This window comes from Schistocerca serialis, unplaced genomic scaffold (assembly GCF_023864345.2).
Source record: "Schistocerca serialis cubense isolate TAMUIC-IGC-003099 unplaced genomic scaffold, iqSchSeri2.2 HiC_scaffold_1417, whole genome shotgun sequence".
Taxonomy (NCBI): domain Eukaryota; kingdom Metazoa; phylum Arthropoda; class Insecta; order Orthoptera; family Acrididae; genus Schistocerca; species Schistocerca serialis.
In genome coordinates this window covers 36851672-36866612 of record NW_026047644.1, presented here as the reverse complement: position 1 = coordinate 36866612, position 14941 = coordinate 36851672, and the positions used below count along the sequence as shown (strand labels likewise).

At 40.0% G+C, this 14941-nt stretch overlaps 1 protein-coding gene across 1 annotated transcript in view; it reads left to right on the top strand.

The window, feature by feature from the left end:
• Positions 1 to 553: 553 nt before the first annotated feature.
• LOC126442989 (uncharacterized) overlaps positions 554 to 14941 on the top strand; it is a 76360-nt gene continuing 61972 nt past the window's right edge. The window contains exon 1 of the mRNA XM_050090836.1: positions 554 to 683. Coding sequence (XP_049946793.1) covers positions 554 to 683 — 130 coding nt within the window. The remainder of the gene's footprint in view (positions 684 to 14941) is intronic.

Here is a 14941-nt window from a genome sequence, read left to right as displayed (position 1 = left end):
GGCGGTTCAGAAAGGTTTTTGATCATGCTTTCCAGTAGCTGAGCATGTTGTCTTGCGGTTTGAAGTTCTTTCTGCAGTGTTTCTAATACATTGGTTTCGCGATTTTCACGATACATTCCAGTCGCATCTAGATAACCGTTGCACTTTGTTCCACAAGCACACGATATGTTTTCGAGATTTACTTTCGCAAAGCAGTGTGGATGATACCACACATGCATCACTGGGCAAGTTCTAATACCGCTTTTTACTATTTTATCACACGATATGCACTTTGTAGACGCTAAATACTCATGGTTTACCGAGCGATTTATTACTACATCAACGCGCGCCGCCATCTTTCAAAGGTATCTACAAAAACTGGAGTATTACGACTTGAATTTTTGATCGTCATTCTTCCGTCACTGATGGAAGGTAGAGGTGTTGCCACAGCCATACAGACCAAGTAACTGGAAATCAAAGACGAAGATTTCTAAATGAGTACGATTCAGAGATCAGTAGCCTCAGATGCCAAAAATGCACAATGACAACAATTATGGCAGTAGGTTCAGTAGAAATGGCTATGAGTAGAAAAAAATTGTCGAGATTGGATCTGCAGGATGAGGAAATAATCCTGTGGGAGACAGTACCTCATAACAACGAAAGCAACACCACCAATGACAACAATTACAAAGATGATGACACAGGTGATAGTTGAGTCAACAGACAGGGTAGAACACATGATGATGATTTGTTTGTGTTGTGCTCAACTGGGCAGTTATCAGTGCCTGTACAAATCCTTAAATTTACTCTATCCAATCTCACCACTTTCATGAATGATGATGAAAACTATACGAACACAGTCCACATGTGGAGAAAATACCCAACCGGCCCAGGAATCGAACCCAGGACCCTGTAATCCAGAGGAAGCACTATAAGCCACTAGACAGGCTAAACAGAGCAGCCTTTGTAGCAATCACTTTTTACATCATGATATATGGGGATGGTATCTGATACACGTTGTTTTATTTTGTATACATCTACACCTACATACATACTCGGCAAGCCACGGTGTAGTGCATGGTTGAAAGTATCCCATAATTCTAGTAGTCATAACTATTTCTGTTCAACTTGGAAACAGAGCGAGGGGAAAACAATTATCTGAATTGCTCCATTCAAGCCCTAATTTCTCTCTATCTTACGTGAAATGTATGTTGCCAACAGTAGGATCGTTGTGCAGTCAGCTTCAAATAGTGGTTCTCTAAAATTTTTCAACAGTGCTCCTAAAAAAGGAAGTTCCCTTTCTTCCAGGGAGTCATTTAACTTCCCAATCTCTATAATACTCACATGTTGTTCAAACCTATGGGTAAAACATCATGCAGCATGCTTCTGAATCTTTCTTTAATCTGACTTTGTACAGAACCCGCAAAGTCATTCACCCTTTTATTATTTCTTTAGGTGAGGTCTTGCTGTTTTGCATGAAGTGGTGTTCTGGTTATCAGCAATATCATGTGTCAAGATGAGAAACCTCACTATTTCAATCACAAAAAATAATTGACGTTTGAATTGTGGGAAGGAGAAAAATTCAGTGCAAATTAGGTTGGCCCAGACGTACCAAGGACATAAGCTGTCACACACACACACACACACACACACACACACACACACACACACACACACACACACACACACACACACACACACACACACACACACACACACAGTTGTAGGAAAAGATCTTTAAAATTAACACCAAGCAGTATTGAATTTCAGTGGTGCAAAAACAGAGCTGAGTGTAAATGGAATTTGTGTGTTAAGAGCAGCTGCATTAAACCCGTATTTGCACTGAAGCCCACAACCAGAAAATGGTTTGAAAACTGTGTTTTGGGAAAAGATATCGGAACAGATTGACTGATGTTTCTCACTCCATCTAGATCATGAACTGAACTAGGATTCTTTGAAGGGGGTACAGGTGAGATCGGAATGTCATCAGGTTGAAAGTTCTTCAGATTCAGGCAGACTGTAACTTGTTTATATTTTCTAATTCCAACGTCATGAGAAAGGGAGGTAGAGAAAGAACCGGCACTAGAAGGATGCAACATATTGGCGGAGGTATCAAATTCCTTTGCCATGCAGTGCAACACTTTACAAATCCATCCAAAATTAAATGCCAACCTGGGACACTCATAGATTTCTTGCATTTACCACTGGACGGCATACCAGTAGGCTGGCACTGTGATGTTCATGAAATGTTTTCACTGTTTCAAATATGAACAGCCATCAGTTGTATAATGCAATGACAATCATGAAAATTTCTGCCGGGCCAGGACTCTCAGCCAGATTTCTCCTTATTGCACAAGGTAGTCTTACCATTATGCTATCGAAGCACAATTCATGGGCAAACCCAGACTTCCACTTATTGTCAACCATGTGTCTTCAGCTCTCACTCTTACATTCACTAGGTACACTCCTGTATGGGTGAAATATTGTGATTGAAATGCACATTTTGATTCAAATGTCACTTACCTGGTGTCAGGGGAGAGACATGCTCTGTGTTGTTAAGAAGTACCGTCCAATGTTCCTTCGGACAGGCATGCATGTCCAAAGCAACAGTGCATCATACTTCTGAGCATCACTAGCACTGCGTTACCCCACTCCAGTGTTCAGATTGCCACCCTTCACACACTGTATAAGGAACCACAGATAATTGCAATTACCATACAGGTATGACTAGCAGCTTCATTCTGACTTCAATCAAGGCTGTCAAAGAATGTGCAACAATTTTTGTAGCTGTGACATAAAATATGGGTGTACAAAGTATTCAGGTATGTGTTGATACAAATACAACAGTTTTTTAACCAAGACCACAGGCTTTTTGTTCAATGTCACATCTGTGAAAGTTGTTGCAGAGCTATTTCACAGATAAAGGTATTGTGCTATGTAATGGACTGAAATTAAGAAGTTTCTGTACCATGTTCTTCATAACTAATCAAAAGAGTGGCCTAATATTAATAAACTGCATTACTGAGGTAAAACTTTAGTCTAACTGGTTGAGCAAAGCAGGATGTAAGGATGAAATCATGCCTATTTTCATGATGAATAGTCCAGTCCTTGAAGTACATTCTATGCAAACACACTAAGGGTTACTCTACTGGAGTCATTAATGACATACTTTGCGCGCTGAACTACAGAATCCCGAAAGATAAAGGTTCACCTCTATGCAACAGATTTGGAATCTGTGTTACAGTAATTTTTATAGTATTCTCCTGAATTGTATGTCATATATTCAGAACATATTGACTGGTACATTGTTAAGCTGAAGGCTGTTGGAAGTCAGCTTTGGAACTAGAGGATAGGAAATCAGACACAAAGCAGATAGGAGGCAGAGTGACAGTATTTAGAATACCAGAGGTAGATAGTATTGCCTCCAAATAGCAGGCACTAACTGACCCAGGGTAGAATCTTCAGTTCAGAAAATTAAATGGCAACAGCATCCACTGCCTAAATGCTGCTGAACAGTGTCACTTTAGAAGATGGCTGCCCACACACCCACCCACTTACCGTCCACAAACACACAAAATGTCTTATTATGGGCAAGTATCAAGCCTGCTGCCTATGCTAACTGCAATTTAGTTTGTTTACACAGGTTAGAATCTGATGAGAAAGGGGAACAGTGCTGCAACTTCACTCCCCACTCGTGAGATGCCTCAGGGTAGTGCCAGGTGACATAGAACATGGTTGTTGCTAGTCGTAATACAAAGTGCAGTGACCTTCAGCATTCGTTGCTACAAAACTTGGAGTTAATTTAATGGCCAGATCGTCACCACCTACACAATAGGAGAAGAGAAGAGAAACGATACAAAGTTGCTAGCCCAAGACACCAGGGAAGTACAAAGCCACAATGCACAATGCATGTGGTATGAGTGGATTGGTTGGCGAACTACGGATAAGGAGAATTAGTGTACTGCCACTATCCCTCAAAAACCCATATTTTTTATTCAGGGCCAGTTTTCTATCTGACCATTGGGGCCCCAACTCCTTGTCATTCATAGCCAGCCTCTACTTCTACATTGCTCCAGCAGATTGCCACAACTCTGGATCTCTTATTATATTGGCCACAGTAGTGGAGAGGAGATGGTCCACTTCACATACAAGTGGTGGAAACTAGGGTCTCCATACCTGTACTGAGGGATTGCCAATCAACACTTACATTTTCTGGAATAATTTTTCTCTTGTTTTTCAAGCACGTGAATTGTCTCGATTATGAACCTTGCATGAATGCCAGGATTCTTGGCTTATCCCAAGCAGACGATATCAAGTACTGATACTGCCTGGTCTATCATGACCCCTCTCTCCAGACATTGGAAACCTTTCATATGCACACTAACACACAGTGGAAATTACAATGGATTTATTACTGAAGTTTAATGAGAAGCCATCATATAACAAAGTAATTTCCACTAGAAAAAAATCATATGCTGCCACCTGACCCAATCTAACACTTCTACAAGCATATTTGATAGTACACTGCCAGCAAGTCTTATTTTTTCATCTTATGCAGTACCAGTTCATTCAACACAAGATAGTATGTGCGAACTTGCAACCAGTGAGATCCGAACTTATGCATATTTGACAGAGTTGTCAAGTCCTAATTGTCTGTGTATCGTATCTATGATGTGTATCTTAGGTGGCTTTCCATACCTTCACTTCTGCAAGATACCAAACGGCAACCCTCCAGAATTATGGAGGGGTACAAAGTTTAACATAAATTATCATTGTTCAGAGCCAGTAACTCCATTGACACTATGACCTCAAATAATAAGGAGAACAAGGCTACATTATCACATCTCCTCCACACGGATCAGCCAAACAGTACAGGTACAAGGCTGTAGACATTTTAAATACTAAAGTTGAACGACAGTTGCATTACCCCGTATTTGGTTCTTAATAACTAATACCTGGAACAGATACTTCTCTGAAAATGCACCTGTTCTGGTGAGAGAATTTTTTTTTTTACCACCCAGTCTCACAAGCTATTAAAAAGATTTCTCTAATAAAATTGTGTTTTTCAAGCTTTTTGGCACTAATATTGCAGATATGATAGTATCCCTTACTACCAAATATACTGACAACCTTGAAAAAAATAAAAATGTACAAGAGATTGTATAGCCGTGGATAGTCATGAAATTATGCCAATATTTGGCATTTTGCATTTGACAAGTATAGAGAAAGGTCAGCATGTAAATGTAAAAGAATTTCTGGAGTCAGGCAGTGCACATATGAATATCCTGAATGCCATAATGGGCTACGAGAAATTTCTGCTTGTAATACATTGTATGAGATTTGCTGACATTTCCACTCCAAATGAAAGGAAAAAACTTGACAGCATAACTGCTGTCAGAAAATGTCCACATTCCTTTGCAGTCAACCTGAAGTGATTCTATAATCCTGCTGATTATGTTACAGTCCATGAAATGTTGACTGTTTAGAGGCTGCTACTCCTGGACCCTATATATACACCACACAAACCCACAAAATATTCAATTAAAATATGTGCCATGAGTGACAAAAAGGTTTTATACCAGTAATATTGAAGTATATGTAGGAAAGCAGCTAGTTGGACCATTTCTAGTAACAAACAGCCCAGCAATAATTTTAGGACGGCTTGTCAGTGACATCAAAGATACACACAGAAATGTCATCATTGACAATTGTCACACAAACTGCCAGTAGTGGAGGACATGTTGGAGAAAAAATTGACCATTCTACGCACTCCTCACAAGAAGGAAAGGGAGATACCTCTTGAATTTTGCATCTAAGAGACCAACATGTGGAGTTTCAAAATGTTGCTTCCAAGCTAATGAATTCATTTTTTGTACCCAACCAAGAAGTAACTGTTTGCTGATACTCCTATCTACAATGCATGACATGGATGATATCAACCCCAAAACAGGGAAGCCAATTATTTTTTTACATTCACATTCAGTGTGAATGGATACTGTAGATAAAATGATTACAGGTTATTCTGTTTCCAAAATCAGAAAAAGTTGGCCTATGGTGTTATTTTATAGTAAGCTAAACATATCTGGGATAAACTGCCAAATTTTGGATTCACTTTCAAATCCAAAAGGAACTGTAAAAATTTGATGTAATTTCCTGAAGAATTTAGCATTTGCATTGACAAATGAACACTTTGCAAAATAAATAGAAAATCATATCACTGAGGTCCAGTGTCCTAATTTTTTTTTTTAGAAGGGAACTCCCTTCAAAAGTTGTCATTGACACACCAGTGAAGATGAAGAATGGGTATTACTGTGTGTGCGAAAGGAAAATCAAGGCAACTCCATGATTAAGGTTTCTATGAAGTGCAATAAGTTTACTTGTCAAGCACATCTGACTACAGAGCCTTTGTGTGTCCTTTTCACGAAAAGGAGACTGCCTGGATGTGTTGTGTCAGTTGTGGAACGACACTCTTGTCAGCGGTCATGTGAATATTGACACACCCATTGCATGGTTGGTTGGGGGAAGGGACTAAATAATGAGGTCATTAATCCCACTGGATTAGGCAATGATGGGGAAGAAAATCAGCCATACCCAATCAGAGGAACCATCCCAACATTTACCTGAAGTGTTTTGGAGCAATCACGGAAAACCTAAATCAGGAGGGCTGGATGCAGGTTTGAACCATGATCTCCTGAATGTGAGTCCAGTACACTGACCATTGCACCACCTCACTCGGATTGTCGCTCACATGAAAGAGATCCTGGACCTACACACAGCACAGACATCTGTCTAGACAGACATATGGTAAGGGCAACAGTGGCAGTTCTTATAGCTACCACACCACAGGTAAGAGGGCTTGCGAGCCAACACATGCCAACATGAACTGTTGGAAACTGATTATTAGTAGTGGGGCTAGCCTATCTTCCACCCACGGCACAGCACCGACTTGCACAGTTCATGCTATCAGAGGATGATTTGGAAGACAGAATGGTGCGTCAGACTTCAACAATGAAAGCAGATTCTGCCTGTGAGCAAGTGACGCTCATTTGCATGTATGACATGTACTGGTGAGTGATGTCTCAAAGTCATTTCATTCAAGGCACACTGGACTCACCACCGGCCTAATGGTCGCGGTTGCAATAGGCTACTCTCATATATCTTTGCATTTCTGAAAGGGACATGAACCATTGCTCTGTATGGGCAGAATGTTGTTAGCCCAGTTGTTTTGCCATTCTTGCAGCTGGAAATTAATGTGTCATCCCAACAGGGTAACACTAGCCGACACAGTGCCCGTGGAACTCAACATGTTCTGCAAGACATGCAGACTTCTCTGGCCAGCACTTTGTCCACACTTGTCCCCAATGGAGCTGAGCAGGAGACAATTGTTGACAAATAGCAAGAGTCATTTCCTGTCCTAACAACTCTTACAGAACTACAGTAACAGGTCTGGCAAGTGTAGCATAAAGAATCCCAGTACAATATACACCATCTGTACAATAGACTGGGTGCCAAAGACAGTACCTGCATTGCCACATGTGGGGGCTGCAGCACATACTAAAATGGACATTTTGGCATGGGCCAGTATCTGATACCTCAGTACCACTTCTGCTACCAACCTGTAAATTTAGTAATTTCATTTACTCCATATGCACTGTCGCAACAATAAATTGTAAGTGATTTGGAAACTTCTGAAAGGGTGTACAAATTTCTTATTCGAAGAGTATATTTTTACACGTCACTGTTCACTTTATGAAAAAAATGTTTATAAATCTGAAGTAAGTATGTGGATCCTGACAAATTTATGGAGGAAACTGTAATGCTATTGTAAATATAATACTGCAATTAATCTGTATATTAAAAAAATTTTGTTTTGTCCCATAATTCTGAAAAATTAAGAAAATACTATAAATACTATAACAAGAGTGAGCTTTTGTTAAGTGTAGTTTATCTATTTAAAATAACCTCTGACATAGGTGGATAAAAGTATTAAAACATATTTTGTAAATAATTATCTAATATTTCAAGTTCAACTGTAATTAATTAGGTCAATTTTGTATGTATATGTTGTCATTCTATTGTAGGTGGTTCATACTAAGGGTTTTTGTAAGCAGAAGTGTGCATTGAAAAGGTGTAGTGATCATAGGTAGAGTGGAACTCCATTCTGTGGTGTAATGGAAAAGGTGGTGGGGCGCGCAAGTGAGATTTTGGTGTGCAAGTGGCTGATACAGTCGGTAGCTGCACAGCAAGTAGTGAACACGCATTATGTTGGTCAAGCACTAGAATCCGAAAATTTAACTGCAAGTCTGACATGTTCTACATGATTAGCACTGTACGGTAATAAATTCATAGCTCATAAATTTTCTATTTTATCGTCGCCACCAAGAAGACTGAGTATGTACATCAAGAGCCGTATATGTGGAATGTTACTATGCAGCACCGCCTCACGCCACCTTCGACATCAGCAACAGGCAAAGTACTTTATTTAGAAGTGTATCACAGTATGAACCATCCGTCTTCAATCAGTGGAATGTAAGTGTTATATTTATCTCTGTGTTTAACAGTCATTTTCCTATCTCATTTACCTCAATAGGGTCCCTACCTAAAAGAATTTATTCCGAGTATCCTGATGTTTATTGAAGCTTGAATAATAGTAAATAACAAGCAATTTTACTGTTTTGGTAGTAAATTCTGATAATCATTATTAAATACTACAGTTTGCACGTATCAATTTAAGGGCCACCACTTTGTGTGACCATGTGGATAAGTTTTCAATAGTATTTGTGAAAGTAAAGTAACATGTTTCTCTCAGCAGCATAATACATAATACACATTTTACGTTTATGCAGCTATGTGTAGGGACAATAACACTTTCTCCCGAAACATGAACAGCATCATGTAAGACATTAACAGGCACAATATGCAACTAATGCCGAAGTCCACATTTTTCCAGTGTTGAAGATGATTCTGGGAGGATGGTTAAATGAACTTACATTGCAAACTCCGAGAATCATAATAACCTGGTAGGGAAGTATGAGGAGGCCACCCCATATATGATTAGCAAACCAGAGGTTCGATCAGCTATCTATTACTTTACTCAACTGCCTTGCACCTGTGATACTCTAGTGACAAATTGTCTACTGAATCTACCATGAAGGACCTGTTCCACAGATTGGGGCTCCTGCATTAACTCAATGGAATAACAGTGCTTGCCAGACACAGATGACTGGATAATTGTAATGTAATTTGAGTCTCATGTGAGGAATTTCAGTCTCATGTGAGGAATTCTTAGAGGAGCAAAGCATCCACTTTCTGGATGAAAAGCCAATATTGGCTGAAGCTGGCAAAATTCCTCGGAAATCAGTGAAAGAACCATGCTAGAACAGTTTAGCCTGTTCAAAGAAAGTAAACCTCAAATTATGGCCTAATCAATGTAATTTTAGTTTCAGAGTCACCTAGTAAATGATAATGAGAAATAAAAAAATGGCATTAGTCAGAAGAAAACTATCAGGTTTGAAAATATAATGTAACTGAATAGATAAAAGATCTATTACAGTTTGCAAGCTTTGGGAGCCAGTGGCTTCTCTCTTGGCAGAGGGGTTGAAGGGGAAGGAAGAGAGGTGACGGAGAAGGCCTTTTGAGGTGTACAATAAGTGGTAGAATTTGCTGAAGTCGTCCGAAACAAGGGGGCCATTTGAGGAATAAGAGTCCCAACTTCTCTCAACTCCACTCCTTTTTTCTAAACCTCACCAGTTGTTTTCCTAGACCTCTCTTCCCCTTCAACCTTTCTTCCACAAGGAAGGTCCACTGACTACTTAAGCTTGCGAACTTAAAGACCTATGTAGTAGATCTTTTCATGTATCTAATTGCACTAAATTATTAGAAGAGTAAGTCAAATGAGGACAGAAAATCAAGATGGACATTCAACACAGTGAAGATGGGACATTGGATGCATTCTGAGCATCATGCAACCAATGAATACCTTGGCACAATTGAATTATGGCTGCTCCTCTTTAACACTCTCCCCATTCTGTTGTTACCTTCTTATGAGACTATACAACCATGACATTAATTTATCCTGTCTCCTCTCTGTTTAAGTCAGCTCAACTCATCACCATTCCCTTACTCCAAAACAACCTGCTCTTTCTCTGAAGTTTTACTCCAATTGCTCTTCTTGCCTCATTATGCAGAATTTAACATGTTGGAATGCAGTTGCTCATAATTCGTTTCAGACACTGATACCTTACTCCCAGAACAGTCTGGATTCCTCAACAGGTGTTTCACAGTCTACCAGCCACTGCGATCAGCAGAGTGGATCTGCACAGCAAAACATCAGTGATAGAGCATCAGCAGAGTGTTCCTCAATACAGAGAGCTTCCAACTGCATTTCCTGTGGGACCTTAAATATTTAACTTATTTGTCGTATGCCAGTGAGGGTATTTGCTCGTAATGACAGTTTCTTAAGATGAGGTGACTGTTTGGATGCCAAACATTGCAGCAGCATAAATCTGATTTACAGTTGTAATGGTGCAGGTTTCAGTTCAGGAACAAACTCACTGTAATATCTACAAAAAACAGATCCCCAAGTATGTGGGAAGGGAAATTGCCCAGGAATATGTGCCACAAAACAGGAAATAAATACGACAAATGCTGTACTTCAGAATGTACAAAATTAACACAAAAAGAGAAAAAAATTCAAGACACTGTTTATGGAGTACAGCTACAATTGGAGAAAGAGTGCATAAGGATGCACTGACAGGTCAAGAATCTTAAGCTGTGTCATCTGAGAGCAAGCACAGAAGTGTTTTCTAGAGCCCCAATAGGACATACCTTATACATACAGGAGCACCTAGAAATGTTTACCCACAAAAACACAGCTCCACAAACCACGTTGAATGAAAATAAAGAATTTCGCCCTAATGGGTTTTCCAACACACAGTCTGTGGCATGCTCTGCTGCTGTTCACTGGGCCACACCTCACCCCACACCTGCTGGTGGTCACACAGCCAATGACATACCTGAAGAAGCGAGTTGTTGCCTCTTCTGCACAATCGAGGGACTTCAAAAATATTTGAATTTAATACTAGAGTTGTTCTGGCTTTTTATAACATATTCTTACATGTCTGTATCTTTTAGTGTATTCTTTGCTGAAGTTTTAGTTCACGAGGCACAGTGGTTTTTTTTTACATGCCAAATTGTAGCAGCAAAAACTACTTTCACAATCCAACTTCCCATTAAAGTGAAAGGTATTTAATACCTAAGTTTCATGTGGGTACCATACAGGTATTATGGAATCTGCTAATAATATCTACAAAGAAATCTGCTAATAAGTTCTTGTTGTCAAGTTTGGGTAAACTACACATCGAATAAATAAACCATCCCAGGAGTTGCTGCAATTAGTATGCCATTTTAGTCATTTTAACTGTGCTTTGTAACACTACTAATCATTTTTAATTTGAACTGTGTGTGTCTTTTTACAATTAGTAATAACAGGGGGAAAATATATCATTAATAATAACAAGTAAAATCTAAAGACAGTGTTCCCCACTCCAGTTCCAAGTGTCAACTAAACCTACATCTTAGTGTAATTCTTAAATCCGTTTTCAGTTAACATCTCAATAAGATGTAAATTTCAACATCGACACTTAACCTCACTTCACAAGTACAAATTGTTTGATGACTGATCCTCTCAAATTAGGTTTCTTCTTTTAAATTTCGGGAACACGATTTATTAATAGAATTTATTATTTTCTCTAAAATTTTCATTGGAGTAGAAGCACGATTGTTGTACCTTCATTTCTACTAAAATGTACTCTTTGTGCCTCCTACCAGCAACGCGTGAACACATTTGTCTAACTACTGTTGCATTTTTAGCAGTTACATGGAAGAATGATTTAGTCAACAAGATTGCAAAGCTTACTAAATGCCAGGAAGTAAAGCCATTCCACAGCAGAATTCCATATACACTGTGAGGAAATATACAGAAGATGCACATATATTCCATCAAAATTAGCTAATATGGAATTTTCCATTATAAATGAGAAAATATGAAAATCCAATGCAAAAGAGAACAGCGTCAATACGAGCAATTTACTTACAATGCATTTAAATCTAGCAGTCCTAACACAGATTTCTGAGCAGGAACAGAAATACACGAGTACACATATCATGGAGTGAAACCAGATTGTGAATCATATGGAATGAAATCGTATATGAAGTCCATAGAAACCCAGGCATCGCTACACCTCCACCCCCACTATCACTCATTAGAGTAGTGCACTGTTCACCTGCTCTGGGTCCCAGACAGAGGCCACTGATGTCGAGCCTGCACCTCTATTTCCTGCAGCCGAAAGACAGCTCCCTCTGTTGGGCAAATGCTTCTCATACAGCCACATCCTTACTCACTAACTAGAATGTATCTAACAGCTGTGCCTTTTATTGTGTTCGGAGTTAGACAACAAGTGGAAACAAGTTGTTTCTGTCACTGTTTCTTCTTGTATCTTACCTATGAATGTGATACCTCTACCACTTATCTGGCAGCAGCAATTTACTTTACCCACCTCAGAAAAACTAGTGGCTCCATTGATGGTTCAGGCTCCACCATCACAGGTGCACCGACCATGGTTTATGTCTGTCATACAATGACTCTGCTGAAGAAGCGAAATTTGTGAAAAATGGCTACACCGACACCTCATTGCATTCAGGATAATGGACAAAGAATCTTAAGGATTTGTTATTGTTGTAGATTCCTGCCATGTGTTCAACAATGGCTGTGCTTTAAATGAACTGGCCTCACACTTTTGATGAAATGTGTAGTTTGTCATCTTATAGTCAGGAGTGCATCCACATCAGTGTCCCCCATGTAGAGTTTTACCAGTAACGCAGGCAGTCACGTCAGTCTTATCAGGATTAGGTAGCAGAGCTGAAGGGTTTGAGGGCCGTAAGTGTCACTTTGTTCCTAAAAGCTCCACAGAATCTTACGCAGACTTTATAGTTCGTGACGTGAATGTCTACCTAGTGCCTGATACGGAAATTCATCAGAAAACCCTGTGATGTGAGGACTTGTCCTCAGAAAAAGTTTTACCATTAGTCACTCTCTTTAAGTACCCTCCCAAATAGAAGCACCAGGCGACATCACCATCATACACAGTGAACTGCTTCAGCACATGGCACCAATTCACCAGATGTTGTGGAAGTCACAGCCCCTCAAACCGAAAGCCTAGCTGAGCTGGATAAACCTGATGACGATGAGAAGGGGACCCTGTGGCACTATGGACAAATCCCTCTCGCTTTGTGCAGCATGAGGAGGTTCCATGCCCCAATTGGTGAGTTGTGGCACAACAAAATCCACATGGCTTCTATTTGTCACACACAGCCTTCCTTGATATAAATGGACATTGACATTCATTCTATTTCATTATTGTCTGCAGGTTAGAATGAATTTATTGGAGTGTTTGTGCTGTAGAAACCGTTATCTCCAAAAGTGAACACCAGATTAACCCTTTCACTCCTCTGCTATCAGACCCGCACAAAGATCGGCTCCCACCATCAGCAACCATCAAATGCCATGTGGTAAGCTACAAACAAACAGCATATTCCAATTCTCACTCAGTTTCTGTCCACCAGAGCTTACATGGTTGAAGGGACTGCAGATGTTTATTTGGTTGTTAAAGGTACTGACACTGAAAATTTAATTTGGTTGCATGCTTTTGTTACCTTTGAATTTTTTATTAATGAAGATATGTATCTTTTGTCAGATTTGGTTCCTTATCAAGACCGAGATTAATTGCGTTCTGATTCTTCAGATTTGTTTTCTGTGGGATTACGGAGTGTGAACAACTTCACAGCACATATCAATCTAACCATTTGGCTTGGCTGCATTTTTTCACGTCCTTACATGAATGAGTACAACTGTATCTGTTGAGTCACCAGGCTTAATTCGACTTCTTTAGACAAATGAGTGGGCTACACCATAAATGACCATCAAAAACAGGTATGGCACCTCCAAATTTGTGGAGACATCAAATTTATCAGAGTCCTGTTATTGACACACACCTTCTGCCATTAACTGACGATTACTTGCAAAATTGCACTAATCCTATTCCCGAACTGACTGGTGTACAGTCGCCCTGCAGGTTCCATTAAAGGACACAGTGAAACAATTTCTCAAAGTAAGCACACATCTTTGTCTTCATTGATATGAACATTAAATGTTTGGAGTGGCTAGCCCACAGCAAAATTTCAACGCTCACCAGAGCAGCATTTGGCCGATGTTGCTCGCTGCATCATCTGTTCCCCCAATATTGCAGTAACAGGCACTTCAACTAAAGAACAGTTACATGAGCTTCATTGTCTAACGTTTTGAACAGCGTCTGAAGTGTAATCCAACTGACCCACATTTTCCCCTTTCTCTGCTGTATATCTTTGACACAAAATTTCCATGAACAGTTTTTTCGTTTTTTTTTTTGTGGTTTTAGGGCGCACAACTTCAATGGTCATTAGCGCCCAGACTACGTTAAGAATGCACCGCGAGGCACAAGTTTAAAACAACAACTAAAAGGGAAAACACGATAAAAGATAGACTGACAGGCATAGGATTAAAAAAAAACAGCATAATTAAATGTCCTTAGAGAGGTTTGTCAAGTTGATAAAACGAAGAACGCGAGGAGCTGCTCTTGGGTCATCTGCTAAAATGACATCTAGAGTACATGGCAGGCCAAGATCAAGACGCAGTGTGTTAAAATCCGGACAGGACGTTAAAATGTGGCGGACCGTCAGCAATTGCCCACATGGGCAGAACGGCGCCGGCGCAGCCGTCAGCAGATGGCGATGGCTGAACCGGCAGTGTCCAATTCATAACCAGGCCAAAACGACCTCCCGCCGAGAAGGGCTGGAGGAGGACGTCCAAGCCGCGGGAAGAGGTTTCAAGGCTCGAAGCTTGTTGTCCGTAAGTGCAGCCCAATCG